At 44.5% G+C, this 17,861-nt stretch overlaps 1 protein-coding gene across 8 annotated transcripts in view; it reads left to right on the top strand.

The window, feature by feature from the left end:
* Cracd (capping protein inhibiting regulator of actin dynamics) overlaps positions 1 to 17,861 on the top strand; it is a 219,527-nt gene that overhangs the window by 110,806 nt on the left and 90,860 nt on the right. For 4 of the 8 annotated variants that reach the window (XM_052199557.1, XM_052199554.1, XM_052199555.1 and 1 more), the window contains one exon: positions 6,048 to 6,129. The exons of the other annotated variants lie outside the window; for them this stretch is intronic. In XM_052199557.1, the coding sequence (XP_052055517.1) occupies positions 6,063 to 6,129 (67 nt within the window). In that variant the 5' untranslated portion in view covers positions 6,048 to 6,062. The remainder of the gene's footprint in view (positions 1 to 6,047; positions 6,130 to 17,861) is intronic. 8 annotated transcript variants of the gene reach the window in all.

Here is a 17,861-nt window from a genome sequence, read left to right as displayed (position 1 = left end):
TCTGTTGTTTCCCAGGGGCTCCAAGAGATTGATCACACCTCTAGTGGTGTCTGTAAGGGTATTTCTAGAGAGTGGGAATGACTGGGAAGACAACGAGAATTCAGGCAGCGTCATCCCCCAGGGCTGGATACCTGGATGGAATAAAAGAGTTAGGGAGGAAGAGCGGTTAGTGTTAGTCTTCCCCCCTCAGGATCAGATATACCAACTAAACGGACCCATAATCCCTAAAGAAATAGAAGTGGTCATTGACAGTCTCCCAACCAGAAAAAGCACAGGACCAGATGACTTTAGTGCAGAATTCTATCAGACATTCAAAGGAGACCTAATGCCAATACTCTTCAAACTATTCCACAAAATAGAAACAGAAGGAACATTACCCAACTCGTTCTATGAAGTCACAGTTTCGCTGATACCAGAACCACACAAAGATCCAACAAAAAAAAGAGAACCTTAGACCAATATCCCTTATGAATATCAATGCAAAAATACTCAATAAAATTCTTGCCAACCGAATCCAAGAACACAAACAATCATTCACCATGAATAAGTAGGCTTCATCTCAGGGAGGCAGGGATGGTTCAATATACGGAAATCCATCAATGTAATCCACTACATAAACAAACAAAGAAAAAACCACATGGTCATTTCATTAGATGCTGAAAAAGCATTTGACAAAATTCAGCATCCTTTCATGTTATAGGTCTTGGAAAGAACAGGAATTCAAGGCCCATACCTAAACATAGTAAAAGCAATATACAGCAAACCGGTAGCCAGCATCAAACTAAAAAGAGAGAAACTTGAAACAATCCCACTAAAATCAGGGACTAGACAAGGCTGCCCTCTCTCTCCATATTTATTCAATATAGTATTTGACATTCTAGCCAGAGCGATTAGACAACACAAAGAGGTCAAAAGGATACAAATTGGAAAGGAAGAAGTCAAACTATCACTATTTGCAGATGATATGATAGTATACTTAAGAGACCCGAAAATCTGCTTCCTCACCCACGTGACCGGTCGCCCTCCCTGCCATACGCTTCTCTCAGGTGGTCTGTAAGGAAGGCTAAGGAATCCTGAAGAAAGATTTGAAAGATTGTCTTTAAAGTGTCTGTGGTGCGATGCCTTTGGGGAATTCAGATGTAAACAGAACGCAGACAGGATTCCCTATTTTAACGCTTCCCAAATTATAGACAGTCTGGAACTATTGTAAACTGAAGGTTCCCAAAAGGATTTATCCCTAGAAACCTCAGTAATTTTGCTGGAAACATACATTAGTTTCCTGTTGCAACACAGTCTTACAAACATACTAGCAGAGGATACACTGTAGCTCTCAAGCTACAGCTCTCAAGCAGCTACTTCTTGAGACAGATACTATAGCTCTAAACACCTAAAACAAGCCATCAGGACTGCCTCCTTCTGGAACCTTCAGCGGAGAATCTCCTCTCCTGGATGGCTTGGGGAGACTGCCTTCCCTGGCTTGTGGCAGTTTCCTCTTAACACTAGCAGCACTGTCCCACCGAGGAATCTCCCTCTAGGGACCTGCCCAGCTCCTCCTGTGAGTGCCACGCCCTGCTTTCCCACTTTTAAAGACCCCTGTGGTTTTCCTGGCCTCACCCAGATGATTAAGGCTGACCTTTCTGTCTGAACATCTCTCACAGTGTCGTATCCACCGAGCTTCCTTTGCCTTGGAAAATAACATGGTCAGGGGATTTAGGGACTCTACCTGCCCTGTGACAGGTGGTGTTCAGCACTATTGCCAGCCCTTAGGGGAATTTCTTCAAGGAGCACCACAACCACCAAGTATGATGGCATTCCTCAGGGAAAATGGGCTCTCAGGTAGGGAACAAAACAGATTCACAGCTGTGATGCACAACAACGTGTAAACAGTGGAAGCCTTGCCTAGCAGTGGTGAAGATGTGAACAGTAAGGATCCCTACAGGGGACTGGAGAGGTGGCTTAGTAGTTAAGCCCACTTGCTGAGGTCTGGAGAGATGGCTCAGAGGTTAAGAGCACTAGCTACTCTTCCAGAGGTCCTGAGTTCGATTCCCAGCAACCACATGGTGCCTCACAACCATCTGTAATGAGATCTGGTACCCCCTTCTGGTCTATGGGTATATATATACATGCGGGTAAAATGATAGATACATAATAAATCAATACATCTAAAAACAAAAAAATAAAATAAAAGCACTTGCTGATCCTGCAGAGAACATGGAGGTTCTGTTCCAAGCAGTCCTATCACGCAGTTCACACCCATCTGTTAACTCCAGTTCTAGGGGAAATCTTACACCCTCTTCTGGCCACTACATGCATCAATGCACAGACAACCAAGCAGGCACACACATATACATACATTTTAAAATAGTTTTTCAGTTCTCTAAATAAAGATCACTTTCTTCCTCCTCCTCCTCTTCCTCCTCTTCCTCCTCCTCCTCTCCTTTTCTTCTGTCCTCATTTCTCTGTTTGCTTCCTTTCTTTCATTGAAACAGGGTCTCGTTCTGTAGCCTGATCTACACTTCTCTCTGTGGTGTAGGCCAGTCTAGAATTCAGGGCAAATCCTTCAGCCTTCAGGCCCAAGTGCCGGAATTGCTTGTGTGACGGTCTACACCTAACTAATGCCTATTTTATAGTCTCCTTTCTTGTATGATGATACAGTGCGCTTCATAAACACTCAGGAAGTAGCTGATGTCTTTTGGAGAATCTGTAGGAGTTGGCATAAAATAATTAGAAATGCATTCTCACATAAAGCTATGTGAGCTGTTACATCCCATCTTTACAAACATTCAAGGCAGGGTTTGCAGGCTACGATAGCAATAGACTCTACAAAAGGAAATATGTAACTGATTTCAGACCAGTCCAACAGAGGTCATTTGTAAGTCAGTCTTTAGGAAATTATATCCAAAATCAACATTGTATCAGTTATGGCAATATGAGAGCAATAGCAAAGAAAAAGTCATGAAGTTACAAAATATCCAGTTTTTCAGTAATGATGGATATATTTTATAAGGCAAAGTATTCCTATGTAGTTGGCTGTCCTAGAACTCACTGTGTAGATTGAGCTGGCTCCAAACTCACATAAATCTACCCACCACTGTTTCCCCTGTCCGGGATTACAGGATTGTGCCACCATACCCTGCCCAATGATAAGACTGTTGCAGCTAAGGAGGCAGATAATATAAGGAACAGTTATACCACAGCATGTACAGAGGCCAGCAAAGTAAAAGTCAGACCAATGTGTTCTGCTTTCTATGTTTGAGTCTTGAGTTGAAATGGAAACCTCCAGGGTCGTGGTAGAGGCTGCCAAGGCCCCTGGGAGGTGACCAGATCTTCCACAGAGCAAGCTAACCATTTCAGCCATGTGGGGACATACATGGAAGATACCACCAGTAAACCAGCAAGAGCCCCTCTCCCTGATACCAGATCTACTGGACCTTGGTCTTGGAGTTCTATTCTCCAAGGCTGGAGAATGAATTCCTGCGTTTAGCCTACAGTCTATGGTGTATCAGTACAGCATCCTGAGTGGCCTGAGACACATGGGAAGCAGAGAGTGCTCTGACAGTGAGCCGACCCTGATGGTACTTAATTCCTTGGGTTGATCTGGCCCATACAAATGGAGAGGTGACATTTATGCTAAGACTGTGTTCATTATCATGGCAATAAATCCAGTAGAATTAAAAGAAGCAAGAAGTAATAAAGAGTTTTAAGGTGCTTAAAACTGTGTTTAAGGTGCTTAAAATGCTTCCTTTTTTTAAAAATAAAATTTCCCTTTTACTTTTTATTTGTGTATGAATATTTTGCCTGTATGTATGTGTACTACATGAGTGCAGTACCAGAGGAGGCCAGAAGGGGGCGTTGGATGCCCCGGGAACAGAAAGAAAGCATACTTCAAAAAATGACACTAGTAACAAAAAAACAAGCAAAACAAACAAACAAACAAAAAATCAGTAAGGTGTAAGAGAAGTTCTTTAAAATATGGCATTATGGTGCTGAGACAACTTACTAATACTAGCTAAGAAAGTAGGCACCAAAGGAACACTCCCTTACCAAAAGTCACGAAACAGAACTGAAAATGGACACACATTATGACTGACAACATAGGAAGACAGAACTAAACTGCGTTTGTCTATTTTCTGTTGCTGTAACAAAATGCTCAAAGCCATGGACCTTATAAATACAAGAGGTTCATTCGGCTCACACTTTTGGAAATTCAGGGGATTGATGCTGTGTCTCAGGCTGAGTCACGTTGTGATGGATAGCATCATGCCAGGGACACGTATGCAGGGGAGCGGTCGCCTCTCATTGTGCGTGTGTGTGTGTGTGTGTGTGTGTGTGTGCGTGTGCCATTTCCAGAGAGAATTAACTGAGGGGGAACCCACCCCGAACACGGGTGACACCATCCTATGGGGGGGGAGAGGATAAAATGCAGAAGAGGAGGCAGGAGCTAAGTGCCAGCATTTCTGTTTCTGCCGCCCCCTCCACAGAGGGGCGAGGAAGTCTTGTGGCGAGCTCCAGCCACCTCAGGCCAGTCTACCCCAGGTTGCCACGCTTTCTGTGTCATGATGCACTGGGTTCCTTTAGAGTACGGACCAAGATAAATCTTTTACCTTTAGGTTGCTTCAGTCAGATTTTGTCATAGCATAAAGGAAAGTAACTAATGTACATTCAAACCATACTTTTGGCCTTACAGAGGTTTAAATGTTTCAAAAATAATTTTCTTTTTTGTCAGGGAATTTTTTCTTAATAAACAATATCTGTAAAAATAAATATCTGCAAATAATTTTGAGTTGCTGGGAAATATAATGTGGGAAATATAATGAAAATGCTATTACATATAACACTATTTTATAAACCTCTTCATTTACCCCCAAGAAATGCAAAAACAAGAAGGTGCACGTTTGGGTATTAGAGATATTTTTCTAAGATTTATTTATTTTATGTATGAGTGCCTTTTCATTTCTCTAGCGTCATTACAACTGCATGCCAGTAGAGGGCGTCAGATCCCATTACAGATGGTTATGAACCACCATGGGGTTGCTGGGGATTTGAACTCAGGACCTCTAGAAGAGCAGACAGTCTCTTAACTGCTGAGCCATCTCTCCAGCCCTGGAGATCCTTCCAATTTATTTTAAATTAAAATGTCAAGTTATCATACAAGCTGATGGGCTTTCCCAGGGCATCTCTGTGCATACGCACTATTGACTTTCGTCTCCTTTGGTCCCATGCCCCACATTTCTGCCTCCTTCCAGCCGCCTCTCTTTCTCCCCACCAAGGCCCTCCCTCTGCTTTCCTGTTATGTGAATTCCATGCTGTGCATTCCCCCATTTCTTTAATATCTTTTTCTCCATCATGGTCCCCATTGAGTTTTGTGACATATAAATACATACAGATATGCATGTAGGTAAGCTAAAACACACATATATAATTTCAAATCTAGATTCTGCATGTAAGAGAAAATGTGCAGTATTTGTCCCAGTCTGGCTTATTCTGCTTAACGCAATGACTCCCATCCACATTGTCCTTCCTGCAAACATAGAGATCGGTTTGAAACAGTCGTCGAAACGCTAAGGGTTTGGACATCTGATGCGATAGGGCTTTCTCACGCCTGGTTTAGGGATTAAGTGGTTTGACTCAGCACAAACATTGATTCAGCTAATAAAAAGGAAAGTGGCCCTGTGTAAATCCTACCTGTCCCTTTTTGGTCTGAGGAACATAGCCAATGTCTTCTTCCAGACAGGGGCAGCGATGTGACAGAGACTGTAGGCTGTAATTCGCCGGCTGTGCTGTTTGTATGGACGGTGGCAAGTGTTAAGAATGTCAGTGTTTGGTCACGGGTGATACTTTGTTTTCTCTGCTCCCATTCCGTCATCGGCTCACCAACAGGAAATGACCTGGCATCCCTGACCAACAGAACCAATGCTGTGAGTGGGGAGGGGGCACCCAGCCCCGATCCTGTGAGTAGGGGAGCCACTCAGCCCTGATGCTCACCCAGCCCTCGATTCTGTAAGCATTGCATTCACATGTTTGCACGCTGTACTCTTTTATTTCAGTAACATTTAAAAGCCATGGCCTCGGAGGAAATTAAACTAACAAAGACTGCCCACAGCGAGGCTCTGAGCGCTCAAGTTGCAGGTATGGTACAAAGTGGCTGCTGCGGGTTGCCAGTTAAAGAGACAGAAGCTACCTTCCCCTGTTGTTCTTTGTGTATAAAAATGCCTGGATTTACTTCCTGGTCATCTACACAATGACCCCTCTCCAGTGTTGGATTCAGCAGAGTACCCAGGCAGGAACAAAGCCAAGCCAGGCACCTCAGAAGAAACCTGCCATCCGTGCTGAAGTCCTGGCAGAGCTGGGCTCCCCTTGGCACTTAGCGCGTGTCCTTACATCTAATCCTACCATTCCGGATTATCACATTTCCCATCTCTCAAGTACAAGAGGCAATGATGTTAGAAAGCCAGAGTGATCACGGGAACCAGACTCACCAGGCTAGTTAGAAATGCAGCTAGAATAAAAAAGAGGCATCTTTTTTTCTAGACGTGACAAGGCAGAAGGGCAACCAAGATGTCTGTACTTATGTGTTTCTCCTCGAGACATGGCTCTGCTATATCTAAGTTCCACGACACATGGAGGATTCTACTTAAGGTATAATTTAATATGGAGAAACGATCCCTCAAGATACCATAGTTTTATTTTATCTTTCTTTCTAAAGCAGAGCTACTGGGTTATTGGGTAACCCAGACTGTACACAACCTGCTAACTGCCTGCTTCCATCTCCCAAGTGGTGGGATCATAAATATGTGCTACCACACGAGGCAAACCTTTTACAGTTAAGGATAGCATTTAGTTAAGTCTCCTTGTTCGTCAATGCTACATTCTGAATTAGAATCCCCCTAGCAGTACTCTGCAGCAAGCAGAGCCTCTCGCTGCTTTTAGTCATAGTGCTCAGGGCAGCTTGACTTTAAACTCTGGTTTTCATTCTTCTTCTTTTTCCCTGGGACAGTCCTGATAGTCCTCCTCGAAGTGGCTTGGAGCACTGTGGGAGGGATGTGGACTGACCCCGCTCACCTTTCTCTGCAGGACAGAAAGATGAGAAGGACTGCGAATCTTTACTGCTTGGTTCCCAGGGTGTGGTATAGCCTGGTCTAGCTTGAACGTCCAACAGCTTGGTTTGTATTTTAAAAGAAAGGAAAAAAATGGCTTATTTAGATGCTGCACACACTTCTCTTTTGAAAGGTGACAATCAGAATTAGAGTAAGAAGAGACAGGGAAGGCCTTCTGCATCACGCTAAGACTGAATGTCTCTTCCCCCCTCCCTCTCATCCCGCCTGTAGATGCACACCGTCTGCAGGGATGCATACGGTCTGCCGAGGGGACTTTACAGTATCTGAGAAAGCCACACCCACTATAATTTTCTGTGATTTAGACGATGAAACTAATCAAGTCCCTTGAGACGCTCCAGCTCTCCCATGCCCTGCTTGTGCAGGATGGTTTTTTAGATGTATTTTGTTTCTCTTGATGAAGTGAGTCTCCTACACATCTCTAATCTTCTCTCATTAGAAATCACAAGGTCTACCTGGCTGTGTGATCACCTCCTCGGCTACATAATTGCATGTTATCTGGAGGCATAAAAGAGTGCGCTTCCCAGGTAACTCTCATGTAAATCTCTAAAAATGCCTAGATTTCATTTTGGGGTTAAAATATCCATATATAAGCCAGGTGTGGTAGCACACAGTCATAAACATGGCTACCCAGGAGGCTGAGACAAGAGGGTCCCTTGCGCCTAGAGGCCAGCCTAGGGAAGAGAATGAGGCCTCATCTAAAATAAAGTGTAATTTGTTGCTGTAAAGCTTTGTCGCCATCCCTTTCAGATACAAGGAAACGTGTAGTGCCCAACCCTGGGCTTCAGAAACAAAGAAGTGAGGTTAACCAGAGAAGTACCAGATTGGCTGTGATCTGGTTACACCCTCCATTAGTACTTCTTCCCACCTGTTCCTTGGCAGGGATAGCATCTGGGATACAGGAAGAAACAAGGGGCCCTGTGAATATCACATCTGCCTCCAGCTGTGTAGTGATACAGCAGAGCAGAGGAAGAAAACTATTTGTGAGGTTTGTTGTTGTTGTAAGTTCTAGGTACCATAGGTCACAAACACTGTGTTTCTTTAAAAAAAAAACTTGGCCATGTGCCACTAAGTGTCCACACAATGCAGAAAGAAAATCTGTCCCCTCCTCATGATTTTTTCTTTCAAAACCAACTGACAGCAGAAGGTTTGCTCACTAAAAGCTGAAGGACAATGCCAAAGGCAGGATCAGGTGTCAGGAGACCAGAGCAGGTCCTTTACAGTGGCAGGTGGGTTGGTGAGGGGGGGGGGTCATGGGAGGTGGGGGGTGGGGGTGGGGGTGGGGTTAAGGAACCAGGTGCAGTTACAGTTGCTTAGGTGAACCCGAGGACTTCATACCCCTGTGCTTTCCAGTCACCAGCCGAATACCCCCTGGCTTCCCTGTGGAGTCCTTCCAGGCAGCTTCTGTGAAACAGAGTAGCATTTGAAGAACAAGCTACCCCACCTCCAAACAACAGAATAGCAACCGGCTTCTACCCTGACCACCTAAACACACAGGCGAGGCTTCTGAAAGCGAAAGGCTGTCTTTTCTGACCCAAACCTGGAGTCCGGCTTTTCTCAGACGGTCCACATAAAAGACCCCTTCTTCTGTTCCCATGTGTTATTTTTTTAATATAAATGGATCATATTTTGTATTTACTTTTAAAGTGTAGAAACAACACATTCAGACGTCTTTTTTATGAAACCAGTGAGTTGGAGTAAAATGTCATTTCCATCTCGGAGGTCACCCTAAGTCTCCTGGGATATCCTTAATTATGTTTTTGTTGTGCAGTCCTTTCCTCCCCCAGGGCTTAGCATCAAATAGAATGTTTATGTAGCTGAGGAGGACCTTGACTTCCGATCATCCTGAATCCTCCTAGGAGTGCTGGGGTTACAGGCATGTGCAACCACACGAGATTTTTATGGTGATGACCATCAAACCCTGGACTTGACACAGCTATGCGGCTAAGCAAGCACTGCCAGTTCGCCTGCACACCCTGCTCCTCAAACAGGGAGGCTGGAGGGAGAGTCAGCCCCAGACAGCCACTGTCCTTTATATTAGGCTGTTGATAAATGGAGTTAATTTGTCTCTGTGGCTCTTTAATTAATCCACAACTTATTTTTCTCACATAAAGATAACTCAACACAATGAAATCTTCATTTCCCAGCCACCAAGAACCCAGCATCTGAGTCAGTGTAGACGGAACGGGAAGAGTGCGTTTCTTTATTCTCCGCCCCACATTCCACTCTGATCCACTATACACAGTCGCACCTAGTGGGCACACTGGGAGCTTATCTCAGTCTACACAAGTGGGTGTGTAGTCCTCCTAGTATAAAAGTCACCCAGTCGTCTTCAAACATCCCGACAGCTCACTTCAATGACATTCCTTAGGAGACACTTTCAAGTGAGTGATCATTGACCATTGTTGCCCAAATGAAGGGCTGGGAAAGAGTCTCTCCATGTCTACTAACTTCCAGAATTCCTCACATAAAGTCAGGGAAGGGTTAATGATGAGTGTAGCGATAGTTTACGTAATTTTCATATTTTAAATTGATTTTTTTTCACAAAATCCACTGACCAGGAAAGGTAGAGATCTCCTCAATATCGTGTATGTACACATAGATGTCTAAATACTACATTTTTCTTAAAATAAAAAACCTTAATAAGCTAGGCAGGCAGAAGCCAGACAGGCTATAGGAATGTGCCTGTAACCCAGGCTATTTGAAAACTGAGGCAGGAGAATCACTTGAGCATGGGAGTTTGGGAACATCCTGGACAACAGAGCTATACCATGTCTCTTAAAACAAGACAAAGTGAAACAAAGTGGTAAAAAGCTTTTTTTTTTAATTGAAGAAGAGAAGAAAGAAAAAGAGAAAGGAACAGCAAGAGAAGAGCCTTGTTAAGACATCACACACGTATACCATAAAATAAGCCTTTTAAACCTATATGCTTACGTGGATTGTTTTTAGTTTACTCTTAAGTTGAACAAATGCTGCTGTTTAATTTTTTAATTTTTGCTTTTAAAGAATGAAATTAAAATAACATTAGTTTGAAGAAAAAGGTCTACAATGCACCATTCAAATATAACTTTCCCTAATTTTAAAGCATTTTATTTTAACTCTGAAAAAAATCCAGGTATTTTTATGTGGGCTAATGCACATCTTGCGTGTATTTTTTTCAATCCCTCCGGAGTGCAGATGGCGCTGTCTCTTTAATATTGCTTGCCGTGTGCTGAGGTGTGCCGTGTGTGGTTCTTGGTGCTGTGTGTGTACACATGACATTATTTAAGTCAAGAAAATAACTTCACAACCACGGCTGCTGTGCTCTGGTGCTCGAGTGAGCCGTCTCTTCACGGTAGGACTTCTGAGGGCCCTCAGAATCTTGAAGCTGGGGGCTGATATGGCTGGTAGATACCGTGTATGTCTGTATGCAAGAGTGTAAAAACAGAAAACTTAGCGAAGCTGCTATGACCATAGAGGAAGCTAAGCCCTTAAATCCAGGGCAAGCCTGTACTCGGCGTGACGAAGGAGGAGTTTACACATGAGCACACAGGGGCACAGAGCAGTGAGTTTGTAGTCGTGGACCACCAGACAAAGGCAGTCAGTGGACAGACAATGAATATAGATACCTTTACAGAAGAACCAAACATACCAGAGAGAGAAAGGGTAGTCTGTGGAGATAACAATGAAAACTTTTTTCAAATATTGCATAAAGAACAGTTTGAAAGTTGACAGTGATAAATGCCTTTAAGAATTTAGAAATGTAGAAATTCATACATTATTAGTGTAATTGATGAACCTCTCAAGAGGCTAGTTGGGTAGTATTTATTAAATTTAACATTTCTAGGACTGGAGAGATGGCTCAGCAAAGGGCAGACTCCATCTGCACTTGGTCTACCATTTTAACTTCCCTTGCCCTCCCTCAAGAAGGTCAGATGCCAGTCTTCCTCTAATAGGTAAAGGCGGTCTTAGACGTCATCGTTACCCACAATTCAGTCTGTTACAATTAGATGCTTTAGATAAAAGAATAGATGTAAAGCCGGGCGGTGGTGGTACATACCTTTAATCCCAGCACTTGGGAGGCAGAGGCACTTGGGATTTCTGAGTTAGAGGCCAGCCTGGTCTACAGAGTGAGTTCCAGAACAACCAGGGCTACACAGAGAAACCCTGTCTAGAACTCCCTCCCAAAAAAAGAATAGATGTAAAAGTGAAACTACCCCAAAATACTAGGGAAAGGGTATTAATTAGTACCTTGCATGCCATATATGTGTGTCTGTATATGTCTGTGTGTCAGTGTCTGTGTGTGTCTGTGTGTATGCCTCTGTGTGTGTGTGTCTGTGTGTGAGTATGCATCTGTTTGTATGGCTGTATGTGTGTGTGTGTGTGTGTCTGTGTGTGTGAGTGTGCATATGTGTGTATGCCTGTATATGTGTGTGTGTCTGTCTCTGTGTGTGTGTGAGTGTGTTTGTTTGTATGTGCTCGCTCACGGGTCAGGGACACCTTAGTTAGGCAGTCTCCTTAGCCCAACTTTGTTGTTTTTCCTATGCTTCCTCTTACAGTCAGCGTGGCAATCCTGTACCAACCTACGAGCCCTCTTTATTTCCTTTCCTCTATGTTTCCAACCTCCCTGTTTTAACCCCACCATTCATTTCACCATAACAACAACCACTGGAACTCCAGGCCAGTATGAGGGCAAGAAAGGAATAGTCACCAAGCACTTTAGGCACTATTTGGTACTTGGGAAGTCATTCTGTGGCTACCCTGGTGATACAGGAAAAGTCTCTTCTTTCCCTGATGGACCCTGGGTCATAAGGTCCCAGCCTTCTTTTCCCCACAGACCAGGATTGCCTTGTGATCTGTATCCCTAGGGTGCACTGCATATCAACAAGCCCTGTCTGTCACCTCTCCCCTCCTGACCAGCAGTTTCCAATTAGCCTGAGAGCATCCTAACTCTCCCATGTCCTTGATGGAACCCAGACAGAGGTGACTCCTAGCAGACTGAGACTGGTGGCCTTCTACTCTCTTGTACGAAATGTCCTTGAAGTGACCTTGCTAATGAGAGGACAGTGTCCTGCCCTGGCAGATGAAGCTCTGTACCTCATCTCCTGAAGCCTAGGTGTGGTCAGAAAGACTTGCATGGAATCACGTCCCAGCTAAGGTATTTCATGGGAATAGCAAGCAGCCAAGCTGGATGTTACCTGCTTCGAGCACTGTTGGCCTGGCCTCCTTCTTCCTTGTACGGAAAACAGTCCATGTCACCTACACAGGGCCAGGCTGACAGACCACTGTGCACTCCCTAAACTGCGGCACCACAGAGTTCCTTTTCCTTAATAGTTCCCAGGTGACCATCAGAATGCCTGGATCTGGAGCCCTTGAAGTACCTGGGCCACTATAGTTTGCTGCCTGGCCTTTGTCTCCATGACCCTCTGGGCTTTTCCACATACTCATTTATTTTGAAAGTTCCTCTTCTGACATTAAAAATGGCCTATATTAGTCAGATCTGGAATCTGTGAAAGATATCTCACTCCAGGATGATGCCTGAATCAACAAAGAAAGGAGTCTCCCCCTCCCCCCTTCCTAAGTTTCTCTGTGTAGCCCTGGCTGTCCTGGAACTTGCTCTGTAGACCAGGCTGGCCTTGAACTCAGAGATCTACCAGCCCCTGCCTCCCAGGTGCTAGGGTTAAAGGGATATCCCACCACCACTCAGCTCAAAGAAAGGAATGTAATGACATGTTTAGAGCGCAGAGTGGCCCATTATAATCCTGTGCTCTTTGGTCATTCCCCATGAGCTCTTCTCAATAAAAGTCAGGGAAGGAGGAAGAAGGCTGAGGCAAAACAAACACAAGGAACCAGGCTCTCCTCCTGACTTATTTGTAACTGGATCCGACTTTTAAGAGTAAAACAACATCAGGCTCAATTTGTTGCCCACACCAAAAGTTAATAATTCCCTACCCAGAAAGTTTTGGGAGGTAGAGTCCTGTTCACATTGGCCCTTTAAACCCCATGTGCATTTCTGTGAATCGTGTGAGAGTGACAAGTCAAAAAAAGTCCTGTTGGTGTGACAGACAGGGACTACTGGGATATGGCTCAGTGGACTCTCAGTCATCCAAAAACATGATTACTAAAAACCCATGGATTAATTTTTATGATTTTACGTGTGTGTGTGTGTGTGTGTAGTCTTTAGTGTGGTGTGTGTTTGTATGTCTTTGTTAGTGCAGTGTGTGCATATGTGACCACAGATCCATTTTGGTTGGCTTTGCTCCCTTTCGACATTTTTCCTTTTTTTAAGACAGTGTCCCTGTCTTTGCTACTTTGTGGGTTCTTCTTTCTTCTACCCCTTCAACCCCCAACCCTAGATAAGAGAAAAAAGAGGAGAGGAAAAGAGATCCCTGAATAAAGTGGGGGGCTTTCAAAGGGGGCAGAGTTATCATTAGATGACTTCCTGCTGATTAGGGGCACCAAATTCCTTGGGGCAGATTTGATCTTTGCCATCCGGATATTTGATTTCTTCTTTGTGTACGGCTACATAACAAACCTTGACCAACAGCAACCAACAACAACCAACAACCTCTCAGGGGCCCTAGCATGTCTATACCCTCTGAAAAGTCCCAGAATTCCAAATGTTATACAATCACAGAATCTATCTGCAGCTGGCAAAGTCACGCCCCCACCAAAGCCCGAGGCAGATCATAGTCAGTCGCTGTGGACAATCTGAAGCAGCCCATGAAAATATGATCTTATAATATTTCTGTGTTTTTTAAAAGAAACCAAAACTCCAGATTTGTCACTACACGACAATGTGTCTCATCGAACCCAAAGCTCACCAATTAGGCGAGGCCAGGTAGCCACTGAGCTTCAAGGATATTCTTGTTGTAGAACAAGAATATCTGATGTTCTCGGATGTATTCATGTTGTGCTAGGACTTAAAAAGTCCACTCACTATTATATTAAACTTACTTTTATCTACCTGTCTAGATCCTCAGGTTTGTCTGCTATTTCTGATGGCAGAAATCTTGAGCCTGAGATTTTGAGACGGACTTGGTAATCCTCCTGCCTAGTTTTGTCTCTATGAATTTAGAGCTTGTTTGTGAATAGATGCACTTGCAAATAATCTATATGATAAGAGTGAGTGTGTATCTCCATACCCTATAGAAATGTGATATTATCACCATTAAGTATAGTGGTAAAGAAAATTTTCTGAGTAAAGAAAATTTTCTTTGATTTGTTTTTTTTAACTTGGAAATGTCACTGAACTCTTCTGTGCTGTTGTCTTCTGACAAAGGAATGGGATTCCTTAAGTCAGCGAAAATACAACTCAAATTTATCTTTAGTGAATAAGCCTGGCCGTAGAGAGCTGGGAACCTCGTTACCCACCCACACCCCAAAAATATAATATAAAAAGCACAGAACTTTCTGTCTCTTCCAACAGCTCAGGAGTAGGTGGATCAGGACATTGTAATGGTTCTACTTCATGGGACATATGAGACTGGTTCCAGGTGGCTGCTACATGTGACCATGTGACCAGGGCAGCCGGATGGAGGGAAGGGGTGACTAAGGACACCCGCCTTCCCTTAGAGCACATCTTCTGGATTGGTCCAGGAGTCCATGAGCAGTGAACTTTGTAAGGCACAGCAGGGTACCTGGTCACAGCACACAGAGCTCAGCTTCACTGAGGAAAGCAAGGGTGGATGGATGGATGGATGGATGGATGGATGGATGGATCAATGGATGGATGGATGGATGGATGGATGGATGGATGGATGGATGGATGGATGGATACTGGAGCAGTTGTCAGTCCCAGGAGCAGATTCTGCCCGTTACATTTTCAATCCAGAACAGTGAGCATGAAAGTTAATGCAGTTATCTTCCTAGTTAGAACCAAAATCTGACCTTAAATACAAATGACCTTCACTTCACAATCGGTTTTGTGAATCTTCCAGTTGCCTGTGGTACTGTGTTAGGTGGGTGACGGGAGGGTAGCGGGGCATATATCACAGCTGGCAAGGGGAGAGGGACACAGCCAGCCCCGACTACTGTCTGCGCAGATCACAGAAGAGAAGAATGTCAGGAAACCCCTGTGTTCGATTTTATCACAGGTGATGCCGTTAGAGATATTTTTCTTTTCCCCACGATTCGTTCCACTATAACTAAGCAATCCTTAGTATTAAGGGGCGGAGTTGGAGTTTTTCATGGTGTTCTGGGAGAGGAAGTTTTTCTGATGGAAATACCACTGGCTGGTAGTAAGGAAAGATAATGGAATGGGGTAGGAGGGTATATTTTTAGGAGAAAGAAAACAGGTAAACCTGAACATGGTTATAACAATCAGACAAATAAACAGAAAGCACTTCCCATTTAGGAAGGAAGGGGTAAGACTGTAGATGGGACCAGGCCGCTTCCTCCCAGTGTAAGGTCCTGTGGTAGCCCATTTAGATGGCTAAAGGAAGATATCGTAGACTGGTGTCTTGTTAATTTCTCCAGGTTCTGGAGGCTGAGAAGGTAAAGATGAGGATGCTGACATATTCCATGTCTGAAAAGAACCCACGTCTTCACAGAGATGCCTCTTGATTGTAACCTTGCATGCTGAAATATATGAGGACTCTCTCTCTCTCTGTGGCTCTTCTAATCCCATTCACGGGTGGAGGGTGGGGGGTGTCCCTCCACACAGTCACCTACACAAAGTTCCATCTTTTAATACCATTATGCGGACATGGACTTGGGTTGGGATTTTAACCTGCGGATTTGGGAGGCACATAAACATTAAGTCTACTGCACTTACACATATAACTGAATTAGCGATTAGCATTTTTGTGTGTGGGGGGGCATCTTACTCTCTTTCTGTGTGCCCTACCTTTTCAAAAGAACTGTGAGCTCTTGGGAAACGCATCGGATCTACACCAGACTTCCTCGTGTTCCTCTCTAGCATAGCATCTGACATATACAAGGAGCACAGTCGGTATCTGTTGCTTCATTGAATGCATGGATGGGAGTCTGGCTAGCTGTCGAAATCATCATCCTTCCAGGGGTTCGCTCACTGCATAAACATGGCTATCTTCAGTTTACCTGTGGGGTACTGAGGTTGGAGGGGCTGAGTGGCTTCTGCCGCTCCTCCTGTGGTGCTAAATGCATCATTGATAGTAAGGGAGCTGATCGGCATAACTGGCCTTGGGAACTCTTCTTCTCTTGTCCGTGTGCCATTTAGCAGAAGCGAGACCGTTTCCAAGCTTCCTTGGAGCTGCATGACAAACCGCTGCTGGGTAAATTAATATGCTCTTATAGATGAGGCCGAATCAAGGGGCCGAGCTTGGCCACCCTGGCAGGAGCCGCCTTGGTTTGGCCTCAGCTCCTCCCTTGCTTGCCTGTAGGTGTGGGTGAGTCATGGCGACCTGGCTGGCCCTCCTCTTCCAGCTGTGAAGGAGAGGGGTTGCCACCAGACCTTGCCTTCTAGCCGGACACAAAGCCTGGCTATTGATGGCAAGAGGCGCCTGCGCCTGCCGCGTCCCCTCTCCCCTCTGTCAGGTTTCCTGCTGAGGTAAGTGATGCAGCTTTCTTGCCTCACTCTCATTCCCTTTTGTATATGTCTGCCTTGTAAACATGGCGAATAAATGCTGTAATTATAGCCCTCAGTGACAGCTCTGTAATCTAATTGTAATTCACTCTGAGCATCTTTTTAAGACAATGCTGGGTATGGGAGAAGCAGCTGTTCCAATCTCATCTGCTAAGCTGACAAGAAACAGCTGGAATCAGCCCCAGCAACAATGGGAACTTCCGACCTATCCAAGACCTAACTATAGAGGACTGTGTGTGTGTGTGTGTGTGTGTGTGTGTGAGATATACAAACCCATGAGTTTCTACTTTCTATACCCTAGGTTGGCAAAAGAGTGCTGGGAGAGAATTGTCATTTAAATTGGTTTTTACACGAACAAGAAAAGGATTCGGAAGTGAATGGGCTCCTTACATGTATTTTCTGCAGTAAGCAAGTTTTATTCTTTTAACAGAGGCACAGTCCCTCTTAACCAGGAGTGGGTCCCTGGCACCTCTGGCCGGAGGCTACTGGAGATCCACCGTTCATCCTTTGCCTTAGCTTCCTAGGGTGCTCTAAGTTAAGCACCACCCACCGGGCAGCTTAAGCAGCAGAAATCAGCTATCTCTCCATTCTGGAGGCTAAGGTTGGAAACGGAGGTGTCTGAAGCATTGATCCCTTCGGAGTTCTAAAAGGGAGACTCAACTTCAGTCTCCTTGCAGGCTCCAGGTGGCAGCAGGTGTTGGCTCCCACGCGATGCTCTCCTTAGGGGCCCACATTATCTTCCTCTGTTTGTGCCTAAGTCCAAATTCCATCTTTTTACAAGGGCATCGGTTATATTGGATTACAGCCTACCCAAATGACCACATTTTAACTTGCTAGTTGTTATAATGACCCTGCCTCCATATAAAGTCGCAATCAGAGTTTAAATGTGCAGAGTCCAATACATCTTTTTGCTGGGCTTAAAGGAGCTGCAGGTCAACCCCGTGACTGGCGGTGTTTGAATATTCGAGACTTTTCTTCTTATAGCAGCCAACAATTATTTGTGCCCTACAAAGCTTTTGGATAGAAATGCATGTGGAATCTCAAGAACATTTCATAATAGTATTGTCTCTTTCATTTATTTTGGGCTATGATGCAGAACAATGAATCTGCCACCCATGCTGGTACTTGGCCAAGCCATTGCAGTGGAGCCTGGCCTACCTTTTAACCTTGATTGCCCCCAATACAGCCTCCCGAACGTGAGA

Source organism: Apodemus sylvaticus, chromosome 11 (assembly GCF_947179515.1).
Source record: "Apodemus sylvaticus chromosome 11, mApoSyl1.1, whole genome shotgun sequence".
NCBI lineage: Eukaryota > Metazoa > Chordata > Mammalia > Rodentia > Muridae > Apodemus > Apodemus sylvaticus.
Note: the sequence above shows the minus strand (reverse complement) of the source record. Positions and strands in the feature narration are given on the sequence as shown.